The sequence below is a fragment of the Somniosus microcephalus genome, chromosome 1, assembly GCF_052327205.1.
Source record: "Somniosus microcephalus isolate GS21.2 chromosome 1, FLI_Smic_1.0, whole genome shotgun sequence".
In the NCBI taxonomy this organism is placed as follows: domain Eukaryota; kingdom Metazoa; phylum Chordata; class Chondrichthyes; order Squaliformes; family Somniosidae; genus Somniosus; species Somniosus microcephalus.
The window spans coordinates 42105825-42124473 of NC_140987.1; the positions used below are offsets into that span (position 1 = coordinate 42105825).

At 48.1% G+C, this 18649-nt stretch overlaps 1 protein-coding gene across 3 annotated transcripts in view; it reads left to right on the top strand.

Annotated features, from left to right (window-relative positions):
* Nucleotides 1-3760: 3760 nt before the first annotated feature.
* neil3 (nei-like DNA glycosylase 3) overlaps nucleotides 3761-18649 on the top strand; it is a 43535-nt gene continuing 28646 nt past the window's right edge. The window contains exons 1-3 of one of the 3 annotated variants that reach the window (XM_085978294.1): nucleotides 3761-3960; nucleotides 8430-8557; nucleotides 14428-14562. In XM_085978294.1, coding sequence (XP_085834420.1) covers nucleotides 3934-3960; nucleotides 8430-8557; nucleotides 14428-14562 — 290 coding nt within the window. In that variant the 5' untranslated portion in view covers nucleotides 3761-3933. Of the gene's footprint in view, nucleotides 3961-4299; nucleotides 4692-8429; nucleotides 8558-14427; nucleotides 14563-18649 lie in introns of those variants that run through there. The other 2 variants (XM_085978358.1, XM_085978231.1) reach the window with 2 other exon arrangements.

Consider the following 18649-nt stretch of genomic DNA (forward strand, 5'->3'; position numbering starts at 1 on the left):
AGGACACCCAGGTCTCGTTGCACTTCCCCTTCTCCCAATCTTTTGCCATTCAGATAATAATCTGCCTTTCTGTTTTTGCCACCAAAGTGGATAACCTCACATTTATCCACGTTATATTGCACCTGCCATGCTTTTGCCCAATCACCCAACCTGTCCAAATCATCCTGGAGTTTCTCGGCATCCTCCTCACAGCACACACGCCCACCCAGCTTTGTGTCGTCTGCAAATTTGGAGATATTACATCTAGTTCCCTTGTCTAGATCATTAATATATATTGTGAATAGCTGGGGCCCAAGGACCGATCCCTGCGGTACCCCACTAGTCACTGCTTGCCACTCGGAAAAAGACCCGTTTATTCCAACCCTTTGCTTTCTGTCTGCCAACCAGTTCTCTATCCAAGTCAATACCTTGCCCCCAATCCCATGTGCCTTAACTTTACACACTAATCTCTTATGCTGGACCTTATCAAAAGCCTTCTGAAAGTCCAAATACACCACATCCACTGGCTCTCCCTTATCTATTTTACCAGTTACATTCTCAAAAAATTCCAGTAGATTAGTCTAGCACGATTTACCTTTTGTAAATCCATGTTGACTTTGTCCGATCCTGTCACTGTTTTCCAAGTGCTCTGCTATTACATCTTTTTTAATGGACTCTAGCATTTTCCCCACTACCGATGTCAGGCTTACCGGTCTGTAATTCCCCGTTTTCTCTCTACCACCTTTTTTGAATAGTGGGGTAACATTAGCTACCCTTCAATCCATGGGTACTGTTCCAGATTCCATCGAATGCTGGAAGATGATCAGCAAAGCATCAACTATTTCTAGGGCCACTTCCTTAAGTATCCTAGGATGTAGATTATCAGGCCCTGGGGATTTATCGGCCTTCAATCCCCTCAATTTCCTTAACACCATTTCCCTACAAATACTGATTTCTTTCAGTTCCTCCCTTTCATCAGACCCTATGTTCCCCGACATCTCTGGGAGGTTATTTGTGTCCTCCTTTGTGAAGACAGAACCAAAATATGTATTTAATTGGTCTGCCATTTCTTTGTTCCCCATTATAAATTCCCCTGATTCTGACTGCAAGGGACCTATGCTTGACTTCACCAATCTTTTTCTCTTCACATATCTATAAAAGCTTTTACAGTCAGTTTTTATGTTCCCTGCAAGCTTACTCTCATATTCTATTTCCCCCCTCTTAATTAATCCCTTTGTCCTCCTTTGTTGAATCCTAAACTGCTCCCAATCCTCAGGTTTACTGCTTTTTCTGGCCAATTTATATGTCCTCTCCTTGGATCTTATGCTATCCCTAATTTCCCTTGTCAGCCACGGTTGAGTCACCTTTATTGTTTTATTTTTATGCCAAACTGGGATGAACAAATTCTGTAGTTCATCCATGCGGTCTTTGAATGTTTGCCATTGCCTATCCACTGTCAACCCTTTGCGTGACATTCCCCAATCAATCCTACCCAACTCGCTCCTCAGACCATCGTAGTTTCCTTTATTTAAATTGAGGACCCTAGTCTCTGAGTCAACTACTTCATTCTCCATCTTAATGAAGAATTTGATCCTATTATGATCGCTTCGACCCAAGGGGCCTCGTACAACAAGATTGCGAATTAATCCTTTCTCGTTACATAATACCCAGTCTAAGATGGCCTGATCTCTGGTTGGTTCCTCGACATATTGGTCCAGGAAACCATCCCTTAAACACTCCAGGAATTCCTCCTCCACAGTATTGTTACTAATTTGGCTTTACTACGTTAAAGGCGCTCTAGAAATGCAAGTTGTGTGTGGGGATAAGAAGTAGACTGCAGCAATATAGGGCTGGTAAAGAGCAGTGGGGGAACCTGAAGGCACAGCATGCAAGTGTATTAAAAATTGAGGGCAGTCTGACTGGCGATCTAAGGGAGGTCCGGCAGCATCTGTGGAGAGAGAGAGTTAATGGCCCGAAATTTATTGCGCCTATGACGGCGTACGCACAGTATACACCGTCGTCAGTGCTGAGAATGTCCCCACAAGTTTCGGGTTTCCGTATGCGATGTGCATGCTTGAAAACGCGAAACTTGCGATCTGTCAAGTTTCTCGACAGCCACTGAAAATTCACTTTAGCTGGCGCAGAGTACTGCCCAGTGAATACCCACAAAACCCTTACGCCTGGTAAAAGCAGGCATAAGGCCTTCTTTTACCAGAGTAAGGGTTAAAATAAATGTTAAAATAATTTTTTTTAAATGATTTAAAAAATTAGTTTAGGTAAATTTTGTCCCATTGAAAAATAAACAGATTACCTGATCATTATCATTTTGCTGTTTGTGGGAGCTTGCTGTGCGCAAATTGGTTGCCGCTTTTCCATTACAACAGTGACTTCAAAAGTACTTCATTGGCTGTAAAGCGCTTTAGGACGTCCAGTGGTCGTGAAAGGCGCTAGATAAATGCAAGTCTTTCTTTTTTCCTACTGCTTGGCCTGGCCCTCAAGATCCCAGGGAAGCTTGCGAACTGCATGTGCCCCTGGCATACGTGGGCCTTTACGCAGGCGTACGACTGCAGGCCCAGCATTGCTAGAATCATAGAGTGGTTACAGCACAGAAGGAGGCCATTCGGCCTGTCGAGCCCGTGCCAGCTCTCTGCAAGAGCACTTCAGCCAGTCCCACTCCCCCGCCCTTGCCCCGTAGCCCTGTAAAATTTTTCCTTCAGGTACTGATCCAATTCCCTTTTGAAAGCCACGATTGAGCCTGCCTCCACCACCCTTTCAGGCAGTTCATTCCAGATCCTAACCACTCGCTGCGTAAAAAAGTTTTTCCTCATGTCGCCTTTGGTTCTTTTGCCAATCACCTTAAATCTGCGTCCTCTGGTTTTCGATCCTTCCGCCAATGGGAACAGTTTATCTCTAGCAACCCTGTCTAGACCCCTCATGATTTTGAACACCTCTATCAATACTCCTCTCAATCTTCTCTGCTATAAGGAGAACAACCCCAGCTTCTCTAGTCTATCCACGTAACTGAAGTTCCTCATCCCTGGAACCATTCTCGTGAATCTTTTCTGCACCCTCTCTAAGGCCTTCACATCCTTCCTAAAGTGCGGTGCCCAGAATTGGACACAATACTCCAGTTGAGGCTGAACCAGTGTTTTATAAAGGTTATAACAACCTTGCTTTTGTACTCTCTGGCTCTATTTATGAAGCCCAAGATCCCGTACATTTTTTAGCTGCTTTCTCAACCTGCCCTGCCACCTTCAACGATTTGTACACATATGCCCCCAGGTCTCTCTGTTGATGCACCCCCTTTAGGATTGTACCCTTTAGTTTATATTGCCTCACCTCGTTCTTCCTACCAAAATGTATCACTTCGCACTTTTCTGCATTAAATTTCATCTGCCACGTGTCTATGTCCTCTTGAAGTCTATCACTATCCTCCTCACTGCTCACTATACTTCCAAGTTTTGCGTTATCTGCAAATTTTGAAGTTGTGCCCTGTACACCAAAGTCCAAGTCATTAATATATATCAAGAAAAGCAGTGGTCCTAGAACTGACCCCTAGAGAACACCACTGTATACCTCCAGTCTGAAAAACAACCATTCACCACTACTCTCTGTTTCCTGTCAATTAGCCAATTTCATATCCATGCTGCCACTGTCCTTTATTCCATGGGCTTCAGCTTTGCTGGCAAGCCTATTATGTGGCACTTTGTCAAACGCCTTTTGGAAGTCCATGTGCATGACGTCAACCGCATTGCCCTCATCGACCCTCTCTGTTACCTCATCAAAAAACTCGATCAAGGTAGTTAAACACGATTTGCCTTTAACAAATCCGTGCTGGCTTCCCTTAATGAATCCTCACTTGTCCAAGTGACTGTTAACTTTGTCCCTGATTATCGTTTCTAAAAGCTTCCCTACTACCAAGGTTAAACTGACTGGCCTGTCGTTGCTGCGTTTATGAGCCCGAAGCTCCGGAGACACAAGGTAAGTGCAGAAATTTCTTGCGGTTGGGAGGCGTACGAGGGCGGCGAGCCTCCGACTGCAATTCCCAGGCCATCGTTTCAAGTCAATGACCTTTCCTCAGATTTTTATTTCCCATTTCCAGCCTCTGCTGTGTTTTTTGCTTTTGTATCAGGGGGAATCTAAGAGTGTGTGGCCTTTCTTGAGCAACATCCCTCCATTGGGTTTTGCAGAGTCTGGCTCCAACCTTCCAGCTGCTGCTGCTGCCACTACTGACCCCTCCCCCCAGTACTCCCCCCCACTACTGACTCCTCCTCCCCCACTGCTGACACCCACCCCACTACTGACCTGACCTGACCTCCCCGTCCCCTCCCTTCCCCGGAGGACCTTCTCGCGATACCTCGCACAGTCTCCGCCCCACGCGCGAGGTGCCGGGAGTCCGTTACTTTGAGCCTGGCGGGCGTTCGGAGCCGGAGACGCGCATGCGCGCCCCTGCTTGAGTGTGTTTTGGCGGGTACCCCACCGCGCATGCGCGCCGCTCTTTGAATCTGTGTTGTGGCGGGATCTCCTCGGTACTCTCTGGGTCGTCCGGCCGCTCTTCCTTCCTTCCTTCCTCCCTCTCTCTCTCTTTCTGTTGTTTGGCCGTCGCCTGCCGGCTCGCCATGGTGGAAGGGCCCGGGTGCGCGTTGAACGGGGAGAAGATAAAGACCCGAGTCAGAGAAGGACAGCGGGTTGTGGAGCTGAGGGGCAGTTTGGTGAGTGAAGATCGACAGAGTGTAAATCTACAGAGACTGGAGCTCGCTGTACCGGCACTGCCGGCAGTAAATACATATACAGGCATTATATAAATATATACAGGCATTATATAACTATTACCATCGCCGAATCCCCCACCATCAACATCCTGGGGGTCACCATTGATCAGAAACTTAACTGGACCAGCAACATAAATACTGTGGCAACAAGAGCAGGTCAGAGGCTGGGTATTATACAGCGAGTGTCTCACCTCTTGACTCCCCAAAGTCTTTCACTAGCCACAAGGCACAAGTAAAGAGTGTGATGGAATACTCTCCATTTGCCTGGATGAGTGCAGCTCCAACAACACTCAAGAAGCTCGACACCATCCAGGACAAAGCAGCCGTAGTTGATGGGCAAGAGATACAGGGGGGATGTGAGGAAAAACTTTTTTACAGGGTGGTGATGACCTGGAATTCGCTGCCGACGGAAGCGGTGGAAATGGAGACACTCAATATTTTCAAGGGGAGACGGGATAGGCACTTGAGGGAAATAAACTTGCTGAACTACGGGGATAGAGTGGGGGAATGGGACTGACTTAATTGCTCTGCAGAGAGCCGGTACAGACTCGATGGGCTGAATGGCCTCCTTTTGTGCCGTTATGACTCTGACTCTAAAGCCCGCTTGATTGGCACCCCATCCACCACCTTAAACATTCACTCCCTCCACCACCGGCGCACTGTGGCTGCAGCGTGTACCATCTACAAGATGCACTGCAGCAACTCGCCAAGGCTTCTTCGGCAGCACCTCCCAAACCCACGACCTCTTCCACCTAGAAGGACGAGGGCAGCAGGCGCATGGGAACATCACCATCTCCAAGTTCCCCTCCAAGTCACACATCATCCTGACTTAGAAGTACAGGTTGAGTGTCCAAAATCCGGAGTTCCGGAGCGTTCCAGAATCCGGACTCCGGGACGATTGGTGGCAGGGTTGTCCGGAATCCGTAAAATGTTCTGGAATCCAGACACCCTGTCAAACCGGGCCTGGGCCCAGGCATTTCCGGACTCGGAACGTGTTTCTGATTAGCGGCGGTGGTAGCGCACCGCAGCGCTGCGCCACCGGCGATGACATTGTTGCCGTGCGCAGTGCCCTGGCCGCAAACTTCTCTTGTCCACCAATAGCTATGGGGGCGCGATATGTCCGACCGGTTCAGGGGGCGTTTTGGCAGCAGCAGCGGCGCAAATGAAAGGGCAGGCGATTTTTCTTTTGGCCGACTGCCAGCACCTGCACCTTCTTACCTCTATAAGCAGGGTGCTGGCTGCGACCACTCAGCCCGGTACTCCTCTTGAGTGCCAGGCTGTTTTCCCAGCACCCTGCTCCCCGGTGGTCCAGCAGGGCACAGGTGCGTGCAGCGCTAGGCCCCCCCCCCTTTAATCAGGGGCGGGAGGCCTGCAACGATGCAGCGCTACGTGCCGTGCATGACGCTGTTGCGTGTAGCGGCGCGAAATTTACTGGTAGTGCACCAAGAAGGAGGGGGAGCGCTTCCAGTAGCACCCCGTCTCCTGCTTGGGGCGCTATTACAAGTAGAACGTCCCGAATCCGGCAACCTCGGGACCGAGGCCGAGCCGGTTTTCGGGTTTTCCCGGACTTCGGAACGTGTTTCTGATGTCTGAAGTCCGGAAACGCCCGAGCCCAGGTTGTGATATTTCTAGACTTCGGACATCAGAAACACTGCCGAGTCCGGAAATGCCTGGGCCCAGGTTGTGCTTTTGGTAAGCCTCCCTCAGGGTGTCCGGATTCCGGAACATTTTACGGATTCCGGACCCCTGCCACCAATCAGTCCGGATTCCAAACTCCGGATTTGAGACGCTCAACCTGTACTGAATTTACATTTTCAGGGCACTAAAATTAGTGCCCCGGCGACGTTAGCGCCCCAAGGTGGGGTGTCACTGAATTTCCCCCCCTAAATATACAGGCAGAAAGTTCCATGTATAGAATCATAGAACGGTACAACACAGGAGGAGGCCATTCGACCCATTGTGCCTGTGTTGGGATGTACTCAAATTGACGGGATGTGACGAGTGGTGTCCCTGTCCCAGGGATCAGTACCGGAGCCTCAACTTGTCACTCTCTATATATAAATGACTTAGAATTATAGAAATTTACGACACAGAAGGAGGCCATTTGGCCCATCGTGTCCGAGCCTGCCGAAAAGGTGCTGTCCAGCCTAACCCCACTTCCCAGCTCTTGGTCCGTAGCCCTGTAGGTTACAGCACTCCAAGTGCATATCCAAGTACTCTTTAAATGTGATGAGGGTTTCTGCCTCTACCACCCTTTCAGGTAATGAGTTCCAGACCCCCCACCACCCTCTGGGTGAAAAGAGTTCTCCACAACTCCCCTCTAATCTTTCTAACAATTACTTTAAATCCATGCCCCCTGGTGATTGACCTCTCTGCTAAGGGAAGGAGGGCCTTCCTATCCATTCTATCTAGGTCCCTTATAATGTTATACACCTCAATATACAGCATCTAAATATACCAACGTTATATAAATGGACACTAAATATACAGGCAGAAAGTTGCTTGTATAGAATCATAGAATGGTACCGCACAGGAGGAGGCCGGTCGGGATGTACTCAAATTGACGGGATGTGACGAGTGGTGTCCCGCCCCCACCCACCCCAGGGATCTGTACTGGAGCCTCATCTTGTCACTATATATTTATAAATGACTTAGACGAAAGAATAGAGAGCCGTATATCCAAGTTTGCTGATGACACCAAGTTGGGAGCAAATAGTTGATAGATTAAGTGAGTGGGCAAAACTGTGGCAGATGGAGTTTAATGTGGGGAAGTGTGAGGTCATCCACTTTGGACCTAAGCAAGATAGATCAGAGTATTTTCTAAATGGTGAGATGCTAGGGACTGTGGAGGAGCAGAGATTTTTATGGTCCACTTAACAGAATTAAAAAAGGCTAATGGAATGTTAGCCTTCATTCCAAACAGGCTGGAGTACAAAGGGGTGGAAGTTATACAACAGCTGTATAAAGCTCTGGTTAGACCCCATCTGGAGTACTGCATTTAGTTCTGGGGTGATCTCGAAGATTGAAGGATTTGATGGGGTGGATAGAGAGAAATAATTTCATCTGGTGGGGAAGTCAAGAACCTTAAAATTAGAGCTAGGTTGTTCAGGAGTGATGTCAGGAAGTACTTCCTCACACAAAGATTAGTGGAAATCTGGAACCCCCGTCCCTCCCAAAAAAAGCTGTTGAGGTTAAGTCAATTGAAAATGTCAAAACTGAGATTGATAGATTTTTGTTAGGTAAGGGTATTAAGGGACAGGGAACCAAGGTGGGCAAATGGAGTTAAGATACAGATTAGCCATGATCAACATTCCGGCTCACGGGGCTGAATGGCCTACTCCTGTTCCTATGTTCCTAACTTTTGCTATTTGACTTTAAATTATTTATACAGTACAGGTAGTTAAAATATCATAAAAATAAGGACTTTAAAATGGGGATTGAGTTAAGTTGCTCAATTCAATTTAATGGATCATTCAAACTCTTTTAAGCACAAAAATGAATTTAGAATTTTGAAAGACCAATATATGTTTTACTTTAAAACCAGCAAATGGCTGGAAATACTCAGCAGGTCAGGCAGCATCTGTGGAGAGAGAAACAGAGTTAACGTTTCAGGTCACTGACCTTTCTTCAGAACTGGAAACATTTAGAGGTGTGTTTTGCTTTTATGCTTTCCTTCAGATTAGTCCAGTAAACGGACAGAAGGTTTCCTGTCAAGATGCAATCCGACTGCTCAAAGGAAAGGTTTACACTGGTGTGAAGACATTGGGCAAAGAACTTTTCATATATTTTGGCCTAACCACATTACGGTAGTGTATCTTGTTGTTTGTTCTACTGAATGGAAAATACTGGGCTCTTGTTCAAAGACTACATTTATTGTGGCAATCCTGTAACAACAACATTGGACACCTAAGTAGGAAATTCAGGTTCACCTTTGTCTTGGCTGACATCATTGATAATGGCCCGGATTTTGCGGTCAGTATGATGACGTACTCAGAATACACCGTCATGCTGCCTTTGAAACGGACAGCAAGTTCAGGATTTCCGCATACGCTAATTCCCAAACTTGCGAGCTGTCAAATTCCAACTTGACAGATGATCCGCACCAACATAGAAATCCTAATTGCTGGCGCAGAGTTGGGCTAATTGCCCACCAACTGCCAGCAATTGCATATGACAATTTTATGTTTGGTACAAACAGGCGCAGGGCCTGTTTGCACAGCGTAAGGGGATAGCTCCTGACAAACCCAAGCAATTTTAAAAGCTATATGAGGCCGGAACATCGCTGCAGGAGTTCCTCAGGGCAGTGCCCTAGGCCCAACCATCTTCAGCTGCTTCATCAATGACCTTCCCTCCAACGTAAGGTCAGAAATGGGGATGTTCGCTGATGACTGCACAGTGTTCAGCGCCATTCACAACTCCACAGAAAATGAAGCAGTCCATGCCCACATGCAACAAGACCTGGACAACGTTCAGGCTTGGGCTGATAAGTAGCAGGTAACATTTGCACCACAGAAGTGCCAGGCAATGACTATCCAACAAGCGAGAGTCTAACCACCTCCCCATGACATTCAATGGCATTACCATCGCCGAATCCCCCACTATCAACATCCTGGGGGGTCACCATTAACCAGAAACCTAACTGGACCAGCCACATAAATACTGTGGCAACAAGAGCAGCTCAGAGGCTAGGTATTCTGCGGCGAGCGTCTCACCTTCCTGACTCCCCAAAGCTTTTCCACCATCTACAAGGCACAAGTAAGGCGTGTGATGGAATACTCTCCACTTGCCTGGATGAGTGCAGCTCCAACAACACTCAAGAAGCTCGACACCATCCAGGACAAAGCAGCCCACTTGATTGGCACCCTAATCATTCACTCCCTCCACCACCGGCGTACCGTGGCTACAGTGTGTACCATCTACAAGATGCACTGCAGCAACTCGCCAAGGCTTCTTCGGCAGCACCTCCCAAACCCGCGACCTCTTCCACCTAGAAGGACAAGGGCAGCAGGCGCATGGGAACACCACCACCTCCAAGTCACACACCATCCTGACATTGAAGGATCGACAATATACTTCTATGTTGCTGGGTCAAAATCCTGGAACTCCCTACCTAACAGCTCTGTGAGAGTACTATCACCACACGGACTGCAGCGATTCAAGAAGGCGGCTCACCACCACCTTCTCAAGGGCAATTAGGGATGGGCAATAAATGCTGGCCTTGCCAGCGATGCCCAGATCCCATAAACGAATAAAAAATAAAAGGACGTGGAAGCATTTACATATGACCGACAGGATGTTGCCCATGGTGTCCGCTACTTGTGATTTAAAGGTTAATTCAGTTGTGGATTAACTCAACAAATGTCAAGCAAAATATTGTGCAGTTCTGCATGTTTCTGCATTTGTATCTCTTAGATGTCGGCATGCCAGTCATTCTTGCAGCTCTTAACAAATATTTTAAGCAGCAGAAGGCATTGATCTAAAGATTTTAATACGCAAGTTCTGCTAGACCTTCTGTTTACTGATTGGAGAATTTCAAGTAGGAGTTAGTTCAACAAGTCTCTTCCTATCTCCGCCCACCATTCAAAAACAGCCAAAAAAAACAGCCAACTACCTGCTCCCAGGTACGTTTATGCACACGGGCCCCTGAGATCCGTGGGCCACCTCGCTGCACTCAACTCTGCAGCGTCTGACAGTAACTTTTCGTTTGGGACCTCACAACAGGTAAGTGTGCATTCGGTTCCTTAATTGAACCTTAATTACGCTGCTGACTGCAAAATCTGGGCCAAAGTCTCTATTGAGGCCCCTGAAAAGGACCATAATTTACTGATGGGCCGAATGGAGCCATTCTGACTCTCTGAAGGCTGTGCCCTAGGTGTTGCTCCCTTTCATCTCCTAACTCGGAGGGGCCACGGGTAGAAATTTACAAAATGAGAAATACAACTGCCTACCTGCAGATCCCATAAAATAAATGACAAGCGTCCAGGGTTTTCCAGTGAGCACCACATTTGCCTGGAACTATTAAAATTGATGCAAATGTTGCTGTGATATATAAAATAGCATGACTTGGTCCATTTAATTACTAAGCCATTGGGGATCTTAAATTCCTGAAAATTTATATGCGTAAAGTATTGCTGTTTGGCCTCTAACATTGCCACAGGGGATCAAATAGCTTGTATAACGTATTTCTAATTGGTCTCTGGAGCTGACAAAGTGATGAAAGTATTTTGCTGCAGCGTTTTCCTTATCAAGCAGTGAGCTAGTATGGATCTGCCTTGTGAGACTGAAAGAAACTGATAAAGCCATTCTTTCAAGTTATACTTTAACTTCAGTGCCTACTCCAAAAATGATACAGTAAGAACACAATAAATTGGAGCAGGAGTAGGACATCTGGCCCTTCGAGTTTGCTCTGCCACTCAATAAGATTCATGGCTGATCCTCTACCTCATCTTCACTTTCCTGCACTATCCCCATATCCCTTGATTAACTTAATATTCAAAATCTTTCGTTCTCTATCTTGAATATACTCAACGACAGCCTCCACAGCCCTCTGGGGTAGAGAACTCCAAAGAAGTGGTGTGAAGGATACCATGTTGCAGATGGTCAGTTTTAGAGCGCAGAAACTGTTGGTTACTGCATTTGTAATACATATAAAGATTTCTTTAGCTTGCAAGTGTTTAGAGACAACTGTATGTCCAGTGCCACCTCATTGGAACAACCTCTCTCACCATTGACAGATCGCTTCTGTCATCTCATCTGCAGCTGCCATCTATTGCAGCAACATCGGTGCCCTTGAAAAAATCAGACCTTGGTCCTCTGAATCCTTCCACGATCAGCCCCAACACCAACATCACCAGGCACACCAACATCACCAGCCTTCTCCGCCATCACCTGATGCTGCACAGGACTCCGGGCATCAGCCCCTGACAGCATTGATGCCCGGAAGGCCAGCGATGGCATCACCATGGCTACATTTACTTCACTTAATGCTGTAAACCCTGGCTGCCACATGATGCGGCAGGTTGGCACCATCCCACACCAGCACCGTAAAGCATCCCTTTAATGTCCAAGCCATTCCATGCACACATCACTTTTGTGGTGGGGAGGGGGGGGAAGTTATGTCTCAACATTCAGTGGAACTCAGTAAGATACTTCTCAAGGTGCGCACAGATCTGTCCAATAAGGGGCAGTGTTGAAAATATGGATTTCACTGTATGACAACACATTACCAGAAACTTCACATGGACATTGGCTAAACCTCTCAAGTGCCTTGGTGAGACCACATCTTGAGTATTGTGTGCAGTTTTGGTCGCCTTATCTGAGCAAGGATGTCCTTGCCATGGAAGGAGTGCAGCGGAGATTCACCAGGCTGATACCTGGGATGGCAGGAATGACGTATGAGGAGAGATTGGGTCGATTGGGCTTGTAGTCGCTGGAGTTTAGAAAAATGAGAGGGGATCTCATTGAAACTTATAAAATTCTAACAGGACTAGACAGACTAGATGCTGGAAGGATGTTCCCGATGGTCGGGGAGTCCAGAACCAGGGGTCACAGTCTAAGGATAAGGGGTAAGCCATTTAGGACAGAGATGAGGAGGAATTTCTTCACCCAGAGAGTGGTGAACCTGTGGAATTCTCTACCAAAGAAGGCAGTAGGGGCCAATTCATTAAATATATTCAAGAAGGAGTTGGATATATTTCTTAAGGCTAAAGGGATCAAGGGATATGGAGAGAAGGCAGGAAGAGGGTACTGCATTTGGATGATCAGCCATGATCTCATTGTATGGCGGAGCAGGCTCGAGGGGCCGAATGGCCTACTCCTGCTCTTATCTTCTATGTTTCTATGCCTACCCTTTTGTGTTGTTAGTTGGTATGCTTGAAGTAGGATGAGGGTGAGTGTGAGGGGTCGCTAGTGAGATGGGGAAGTGATCAAGTAGTTAGAGAGGGTTAGGTGGAGGTTCAAGGTAAGTTGGTGTCCTGGGGAGGTCTCTTCCGCCCGTGGAAGGGAAGAGAACCTCCCTGCGTGCTGTGACTCCCTCCATAAGCATATGGAGGGAGTCATTGGAGAGCCTGGGTGCAAGTGTTCACCTTTGTGCAGTGATTGTCAGTGTTTGCAGCACCTCAATGCTGTCAAACACTGACAGATCAACTGTCAAAATAAAATTGTGCATGGTCCCTTTAAGGAAACCGACTTGGACATTAAAGGGATGCTTCACGGTGCTGGTGTGGGATGGTGTTAACTTGGCACATCATGTGGCAGCCAGGGTTTACAGCATGAAGTGAAGAAAATCTGGCCATGGTGATGCCATCGCTGGCCTCCCGGGCAGCAATTTTGTTCAGGGCTAATGCCCTGTGTCCAGTGCAGCATCAGGTGGGTGAGGAGGAGGTTGGCGCTCCTGGTGCTGATGCTACTGTTATGGCTGGTTGTGGTGCTGCCACGGCTGCTCTTCCTCCGAATCTGATGACCAGGATGAGAGGATGTAAATGGTTCCCATCCCGTTGCTATAGATTTCAGTTGAGGCAAGAAGCTTGCAAGCGCACACTCAAAGCGGCCTGAAATTATTCCAATCGGGTAACACTGCAGATGGGTGTCAGCTTGAACAGTCACAAGGTCAGTAGATTTGCAAAATCTTATCCCAAACCTCCAACAACAAAGTTGTTGCATTTGAATGTCAGCCATGTTACAGGAGCAATTTTAAAGAGCTGCACCAATGACTATAATTCATGTCCTCGAGAAACTCGTCTCCTTGCAGCTGGCGTGTTTCTGACAAGACGGGAAACGGGAGTCAGAAGCACGAAAATGCGAAACCACTATCAAAATAGGATTAGCAAGGCAATTAACAGACACTTAACTACCTGTCCCACCGGTTCCCGTCGAGTCAGTTTGGGAGCGGCTGACCCGATACGAAAATCGCATAGGGGCGGGTTAGGTGCCTGAAGCCATTTTTTCCGATTTTCACTACAGACCCGCCTCCTCAGGGCTATTAAAATCGAGCCCGTTAACTCTGTTTCTCTCTCCACAGATGCTGCCTGACCTGACTATTTCCAGCATTTTCTGTTTTTGTTGCAGCGCTTGGCATACTGCTTTGAGAGAGTGCTCTAAGCTGAGCTGTTTTTTATATTGGTTGTTCATTCAGATTCCAGTAGTCTGCAGCCTGAGAGCCAGCTCACTGATGCTGGGCACCTGGAATACGAATTAAATGACTAAAATGAACGCCCCTTTAGAAAGCAAAAATGAACTATCCTCTGCCTTCGCTCGTCACGTGCATGCACATACATTTCCTTTAGTTCCTGCTTGGTGTCCACATTTCCCCCATCTAAAGCACGCTGAAATGATCTTTTACATGTGAAGTGCTATATAATATTAGTTGGCTGTTTTTCAATGGCGTGGGGAGATAGGAAGAGACTTGTAGAACTAACTCTGACTTGAAATTCGTAATCCATTTATTGTTCATTTCAATGTTAGAGAAACATTTTTCCTTTTTGCTGCCCCAGTATTTTGCATTGATGAGAGCACCAGCTGCCAAGAATGCTGGTTATGGATAAGCAAAGATTTTTGATTTGGCTTTGTCTTTAACTTTCTAGAGGTCTTCTGCAGGCACATTCAAGAGAAAGTCTGATGCACTCTTGGTTTGATATAACTGTATGAATCTCGTGTGTGTATATATATACCATTCCAGGGTACATTTTGGTATGCATGGTTCAATGCGTATCAATTCATCTGAGAGAAGGCACAACGGTGGAGCCCCAGCAGTTTTGGAGATCCAGCTGACCAGTGATTTGATGTGCTTCTTTGACTCCGCAGTTGATGTCAGGTAAATGACTGTCTCTCATTGCGATTTCTTGATTTTTGTGCTATCCTCCTTATGAGGCTTTGTCCCATTTCACTAAATGTGGATCTGACTAAAATAGTACATTTATTCACATTTAAAATAATCAGCTGTTGTTTAGCTCATTCCCTTAATTGGACCAGATCCCTTTGGAATGCTATCTATTTCATTTACACTAATCAGTTGGCTACAAAGCTTAGTGTCGTCAGCAAATTTTAGAATTCTGGAAGTACCATCCTCCATACCACTTATAAATATTGTGGATATCGGAGTCACAAAGTAGAACATAAGAAGATACAGGATTAGAAGAGACTGCAGCTCATCTAACCCGTCCCAGAAGACTCCTACAGAATCTGATAGGCACGATTCCCACTTATCTCATACTTTCTTTTGCCAAGCCAGTCTTCAATCCAGCCGTCTAATCTATTAATTCCTTAAGATTAAATGTCCTTGAAAAGTTCAAATGTGGAATTTTATAAAATACCTTTTTTGAGGTAAATGTATTGCTCTACGGTCCTTGTTTACTAATTTAGTTACCTCAAAGAATTCCAGAAGATTCACAAGTTGTGACCTGTTGCTGGTTCCTCTTTTTGGTGCCTTGCTCTTTAGATAAATAAAGTTCTTCAGAACTACCATCTGTTTTGAAAACAAAAGTTATATTGTAATAGGAAATGCTTCAATGAACATGACACCAAAATTTTTTTAAAAATCAAATTAGAGATTGATGCTCAAACTCCTATCAACATCACATTCTGTAGTTAACATGTGATGTGCCTCAATAAATCCGAGACTCGATGTTAGCGAAACAAAACAAGGCTTTTATTGACTTAGAAGGTAACACACAGGAGAGAGGTATCTTCCATCCAGAGCTCTGCCGTACTGGATGTGCTGCAGGCTGGGCCAGCTTACATAGGGGCCAGGTATGGGCGGAGCCCTACACATAGTACAATACAATGGGCCAGGTATGGGCGGAGCCCTACACATAGTACAATACAATGGGCCAGGTATGGGCGGAGCCCTACACATAGTACAATACAATGGTGAGGAAACGGAACAGAGGTAAGGGAAGTGAAACTGAAACCAACCACAGTCACAGGCAGTGATGAATGGAATATTTCATCACATTCACCCCTTCTATAGATTTAGTCTGTTCGGGGGTTTGATAGTCCTCTGCGACCGACGTGGCTGTTGTGGTGCCGCGGGTGTCGGCTGGGTGTCCCCGGTGGCCTCCTGGGTCTCTGCCGGGGGTGCCGCCGGGGTTGTTGAAGGGGTAGTTGGTGGGGGTGCCGTTGGTCGATGTTCTTCCGGGGGTGATGAAAGAGTAGTGGGTGGGTAAGAGTTGCTGTGATCGTTGTTGCTGCTATTGTCGTGGTTGTTGTCGTTACCGGCTGGGGCGACGTCTTTTATGGACACGGTGTCCTCCCTTCCGTCGGCGTGCCGAACATACGCGTATTGGGGGGTGGCGTGGAGTAGGTGCACTGGCTCCACGAGAGGGTCCGTCTTGTGGCCCCTCACATGCCTTCGCACGAATACCGGACCTGGGGTGGAGAGCCATGACGGCATGGATACGCCTGAGGTGGATTTCCGGGGAAAGACAAACATTCGTTCATGAGGCGTGGCATTAGAGGCAGTACACAATAGCGACCGTATCGAATGGAGCACATCTGGGAGGACTTCCTGCCAGCGGGAGATAGGGAGGCCCTTGGTCCTTAGAGCTAGAGTGACTGCTTTCCATACTGTCCCGTTCTCTCGCTCCACTTGACCGTTACCCCGGGGGTTGTAGCTGGTGGTACGGCTCGTGGCGATCCCCCTGGACAGCATGTACTGGCGTAGCTCTTCACTCATGAAGGACGCTCCCCTATCCGTATGGATGTAGCTCGGCATACCGAACAGGCAGAACAGGCTGTTGAGGCATTTAATGACCGTGGCGCTGGTCATGTCTGGGCAGGGGAAGGCGAATGGGAACCGGGAGTATTCGTCCACAATGTTCAGGAAGTAAACATTGCGGTCGACGGACGGGAGGGGGCCCTTGAAATCTAAGCTGAGCCGTTCAAAGGGCCGTGTAGCTTTGATTAAGTGGGCTCTATCTGGGCGGTAGAACCGAGGCTTGCACTCAGCGCAAGTGCGGCAGTTCCTGGTCAGAGACCGAACTTCCTCAATCGAGTAGGGTAAGTTGCGGGACTTTATGAAGTGGAACAGCCGCGTGACCCCTGGGTGGCAGAGGTCGTTGTGGAGGGTCTGTAGCCGATCCCCGGTGGCGCTGGCACACATCCCTCGTGAGAGGGCGTCAGGGGATTTGTTAAGGGCCCCTGGCCGGTAAATGATGTCATACTCGAAGGTGGAGAGCTCGATCCGCCACCTAAGAATCTTATCATTTTTGATCTTCCCCCTCTGTTTATTATTGAACATAAACGCTACCGACCGCTGGTCGGTAAGTAGGGTGAAGCGTTTGCCGGCTAGGTAGTGGCGCCAGTGGCGCACTGCCTCCACGATGGCTTGGGCCTCCTTTTCCACGGAGGAGTGTCTGATCTCGGGCCCTTGGAGGGTCCTCGAGAAGAAAGCTACGGGCCGCCGCGCCTGGTTGAGGGTGGCCGCCAAGGCAAAGTCAGACGCATCACTTTCCACTTGAAATGGAGTGTTCTCGTCCACTGCCTGTAGCGTGGCCCGCTCAATATCCTGCTTAATGCTTTTGAAGGCGGCGTGGGCCTCAGCAGAGAGCGGAAAAGAGGATGCTTTCAAGAGGGGGCGGGCTTTGTCGGAGTAGTTGGGGACCCATTGGGAATAATAAGAAAATAACCCCAGGCACCTTTTCAGGGCTTTGGGAGTGTTGGGCAGGGGCAGCTCCCGTAGGGGGCGCAATCAGTCGGGGTCTGGTCCGATTTCCCCATTCTCCACCACGCTGCCTAGTATGCAGAGGCGCGTGGTGTTGAAAACGCACTTGTCCTCGTTGTAGGTGAGGTTGAGTTTTTGTGCGGTTTTCAGGAACCTCTCGAGGTTTGAGTCGTGATCCTGCTGGTTGTGACCGCAGATGGTGACGTTGTCGAGGTAGGGGAAGGTTGCCTGCAAGTGGTGGTCATCGACCATGCGGTCCATCTCCCTCTGGAAGACCGAGACCCCATTCGTCACCCCAAAGGGGACTCTGAGGAATTGGTAGAGGCGTCCGTTCGCCTCGAAGGCGGTGTACGGGCGGTCCTCTGGTCTGATAGGGAGCTGGTGGTACGCTGACTTGAGGTCGATGGTGGAGAACACCCGGTATTGGGCGATTTGGTTCACCATTTCTGATATGCGGGGTAGCGGGTAGGCGTCTAGTTGGGTGTACCTGTTGATCGTTTGGCTATAGTCGATCACCATCCGTTTCTTCTCGCTACCCCTTACCACTACCACTTGGGCGCGCCACGGGCTGTTGCTGCGTTCAATAATGCGCTCTTTCAGGAGCCTGTCTACCTCGGTCGCGATAAACCGCCTGTCCTCCCAGCTGTACCTCCTGCTTTTGGTCGCTATTGGCCGGCAGTTAGGGGTAAGGTTCGCGAATAGCGAAGGCGGCTTTACCTTCAGGGTAGCCAGACCGCGCACTGTGAGGGGCGGCTGGGACCCACCGTACTTGAGCGTGATGCTTTGGTGGTTGCACTGGAAATCCAGGCCCAAGATCACGCTCGCACATAGATTCTTCAGGATTAATACTTTAAAATTATCGTATACAGTTCCATTAACGGACAATTGCACCGTGCAGTAACCCAGAATGGTCGATGTCTGGGTTTTATCAGCCATAGAGATGGTACCCCGAGTAGGGACCACCTTTAGGGAGAGTTGTTGTGCCAGTTCAGGGTGGATAAAACTCTCCGTGCTTCCACTGTCAATTAAACATTTAACCCCGCACCCGTTTACCTCGATGTCCACCATTGATTTGGATAGCGGGTGCGGCCTGGTCTGGTCCACTGTGACCGATGCCACTGTAGGGCCCTGATCGAGACAAGATGGCGTCCACGCTGTCTGCTCATAAGATGGCGGACCCCACGAGGTCGGGCAAGATGGCGTCCAAGATGGCCGCTCCCACGGCGCACACGCGGCGGTG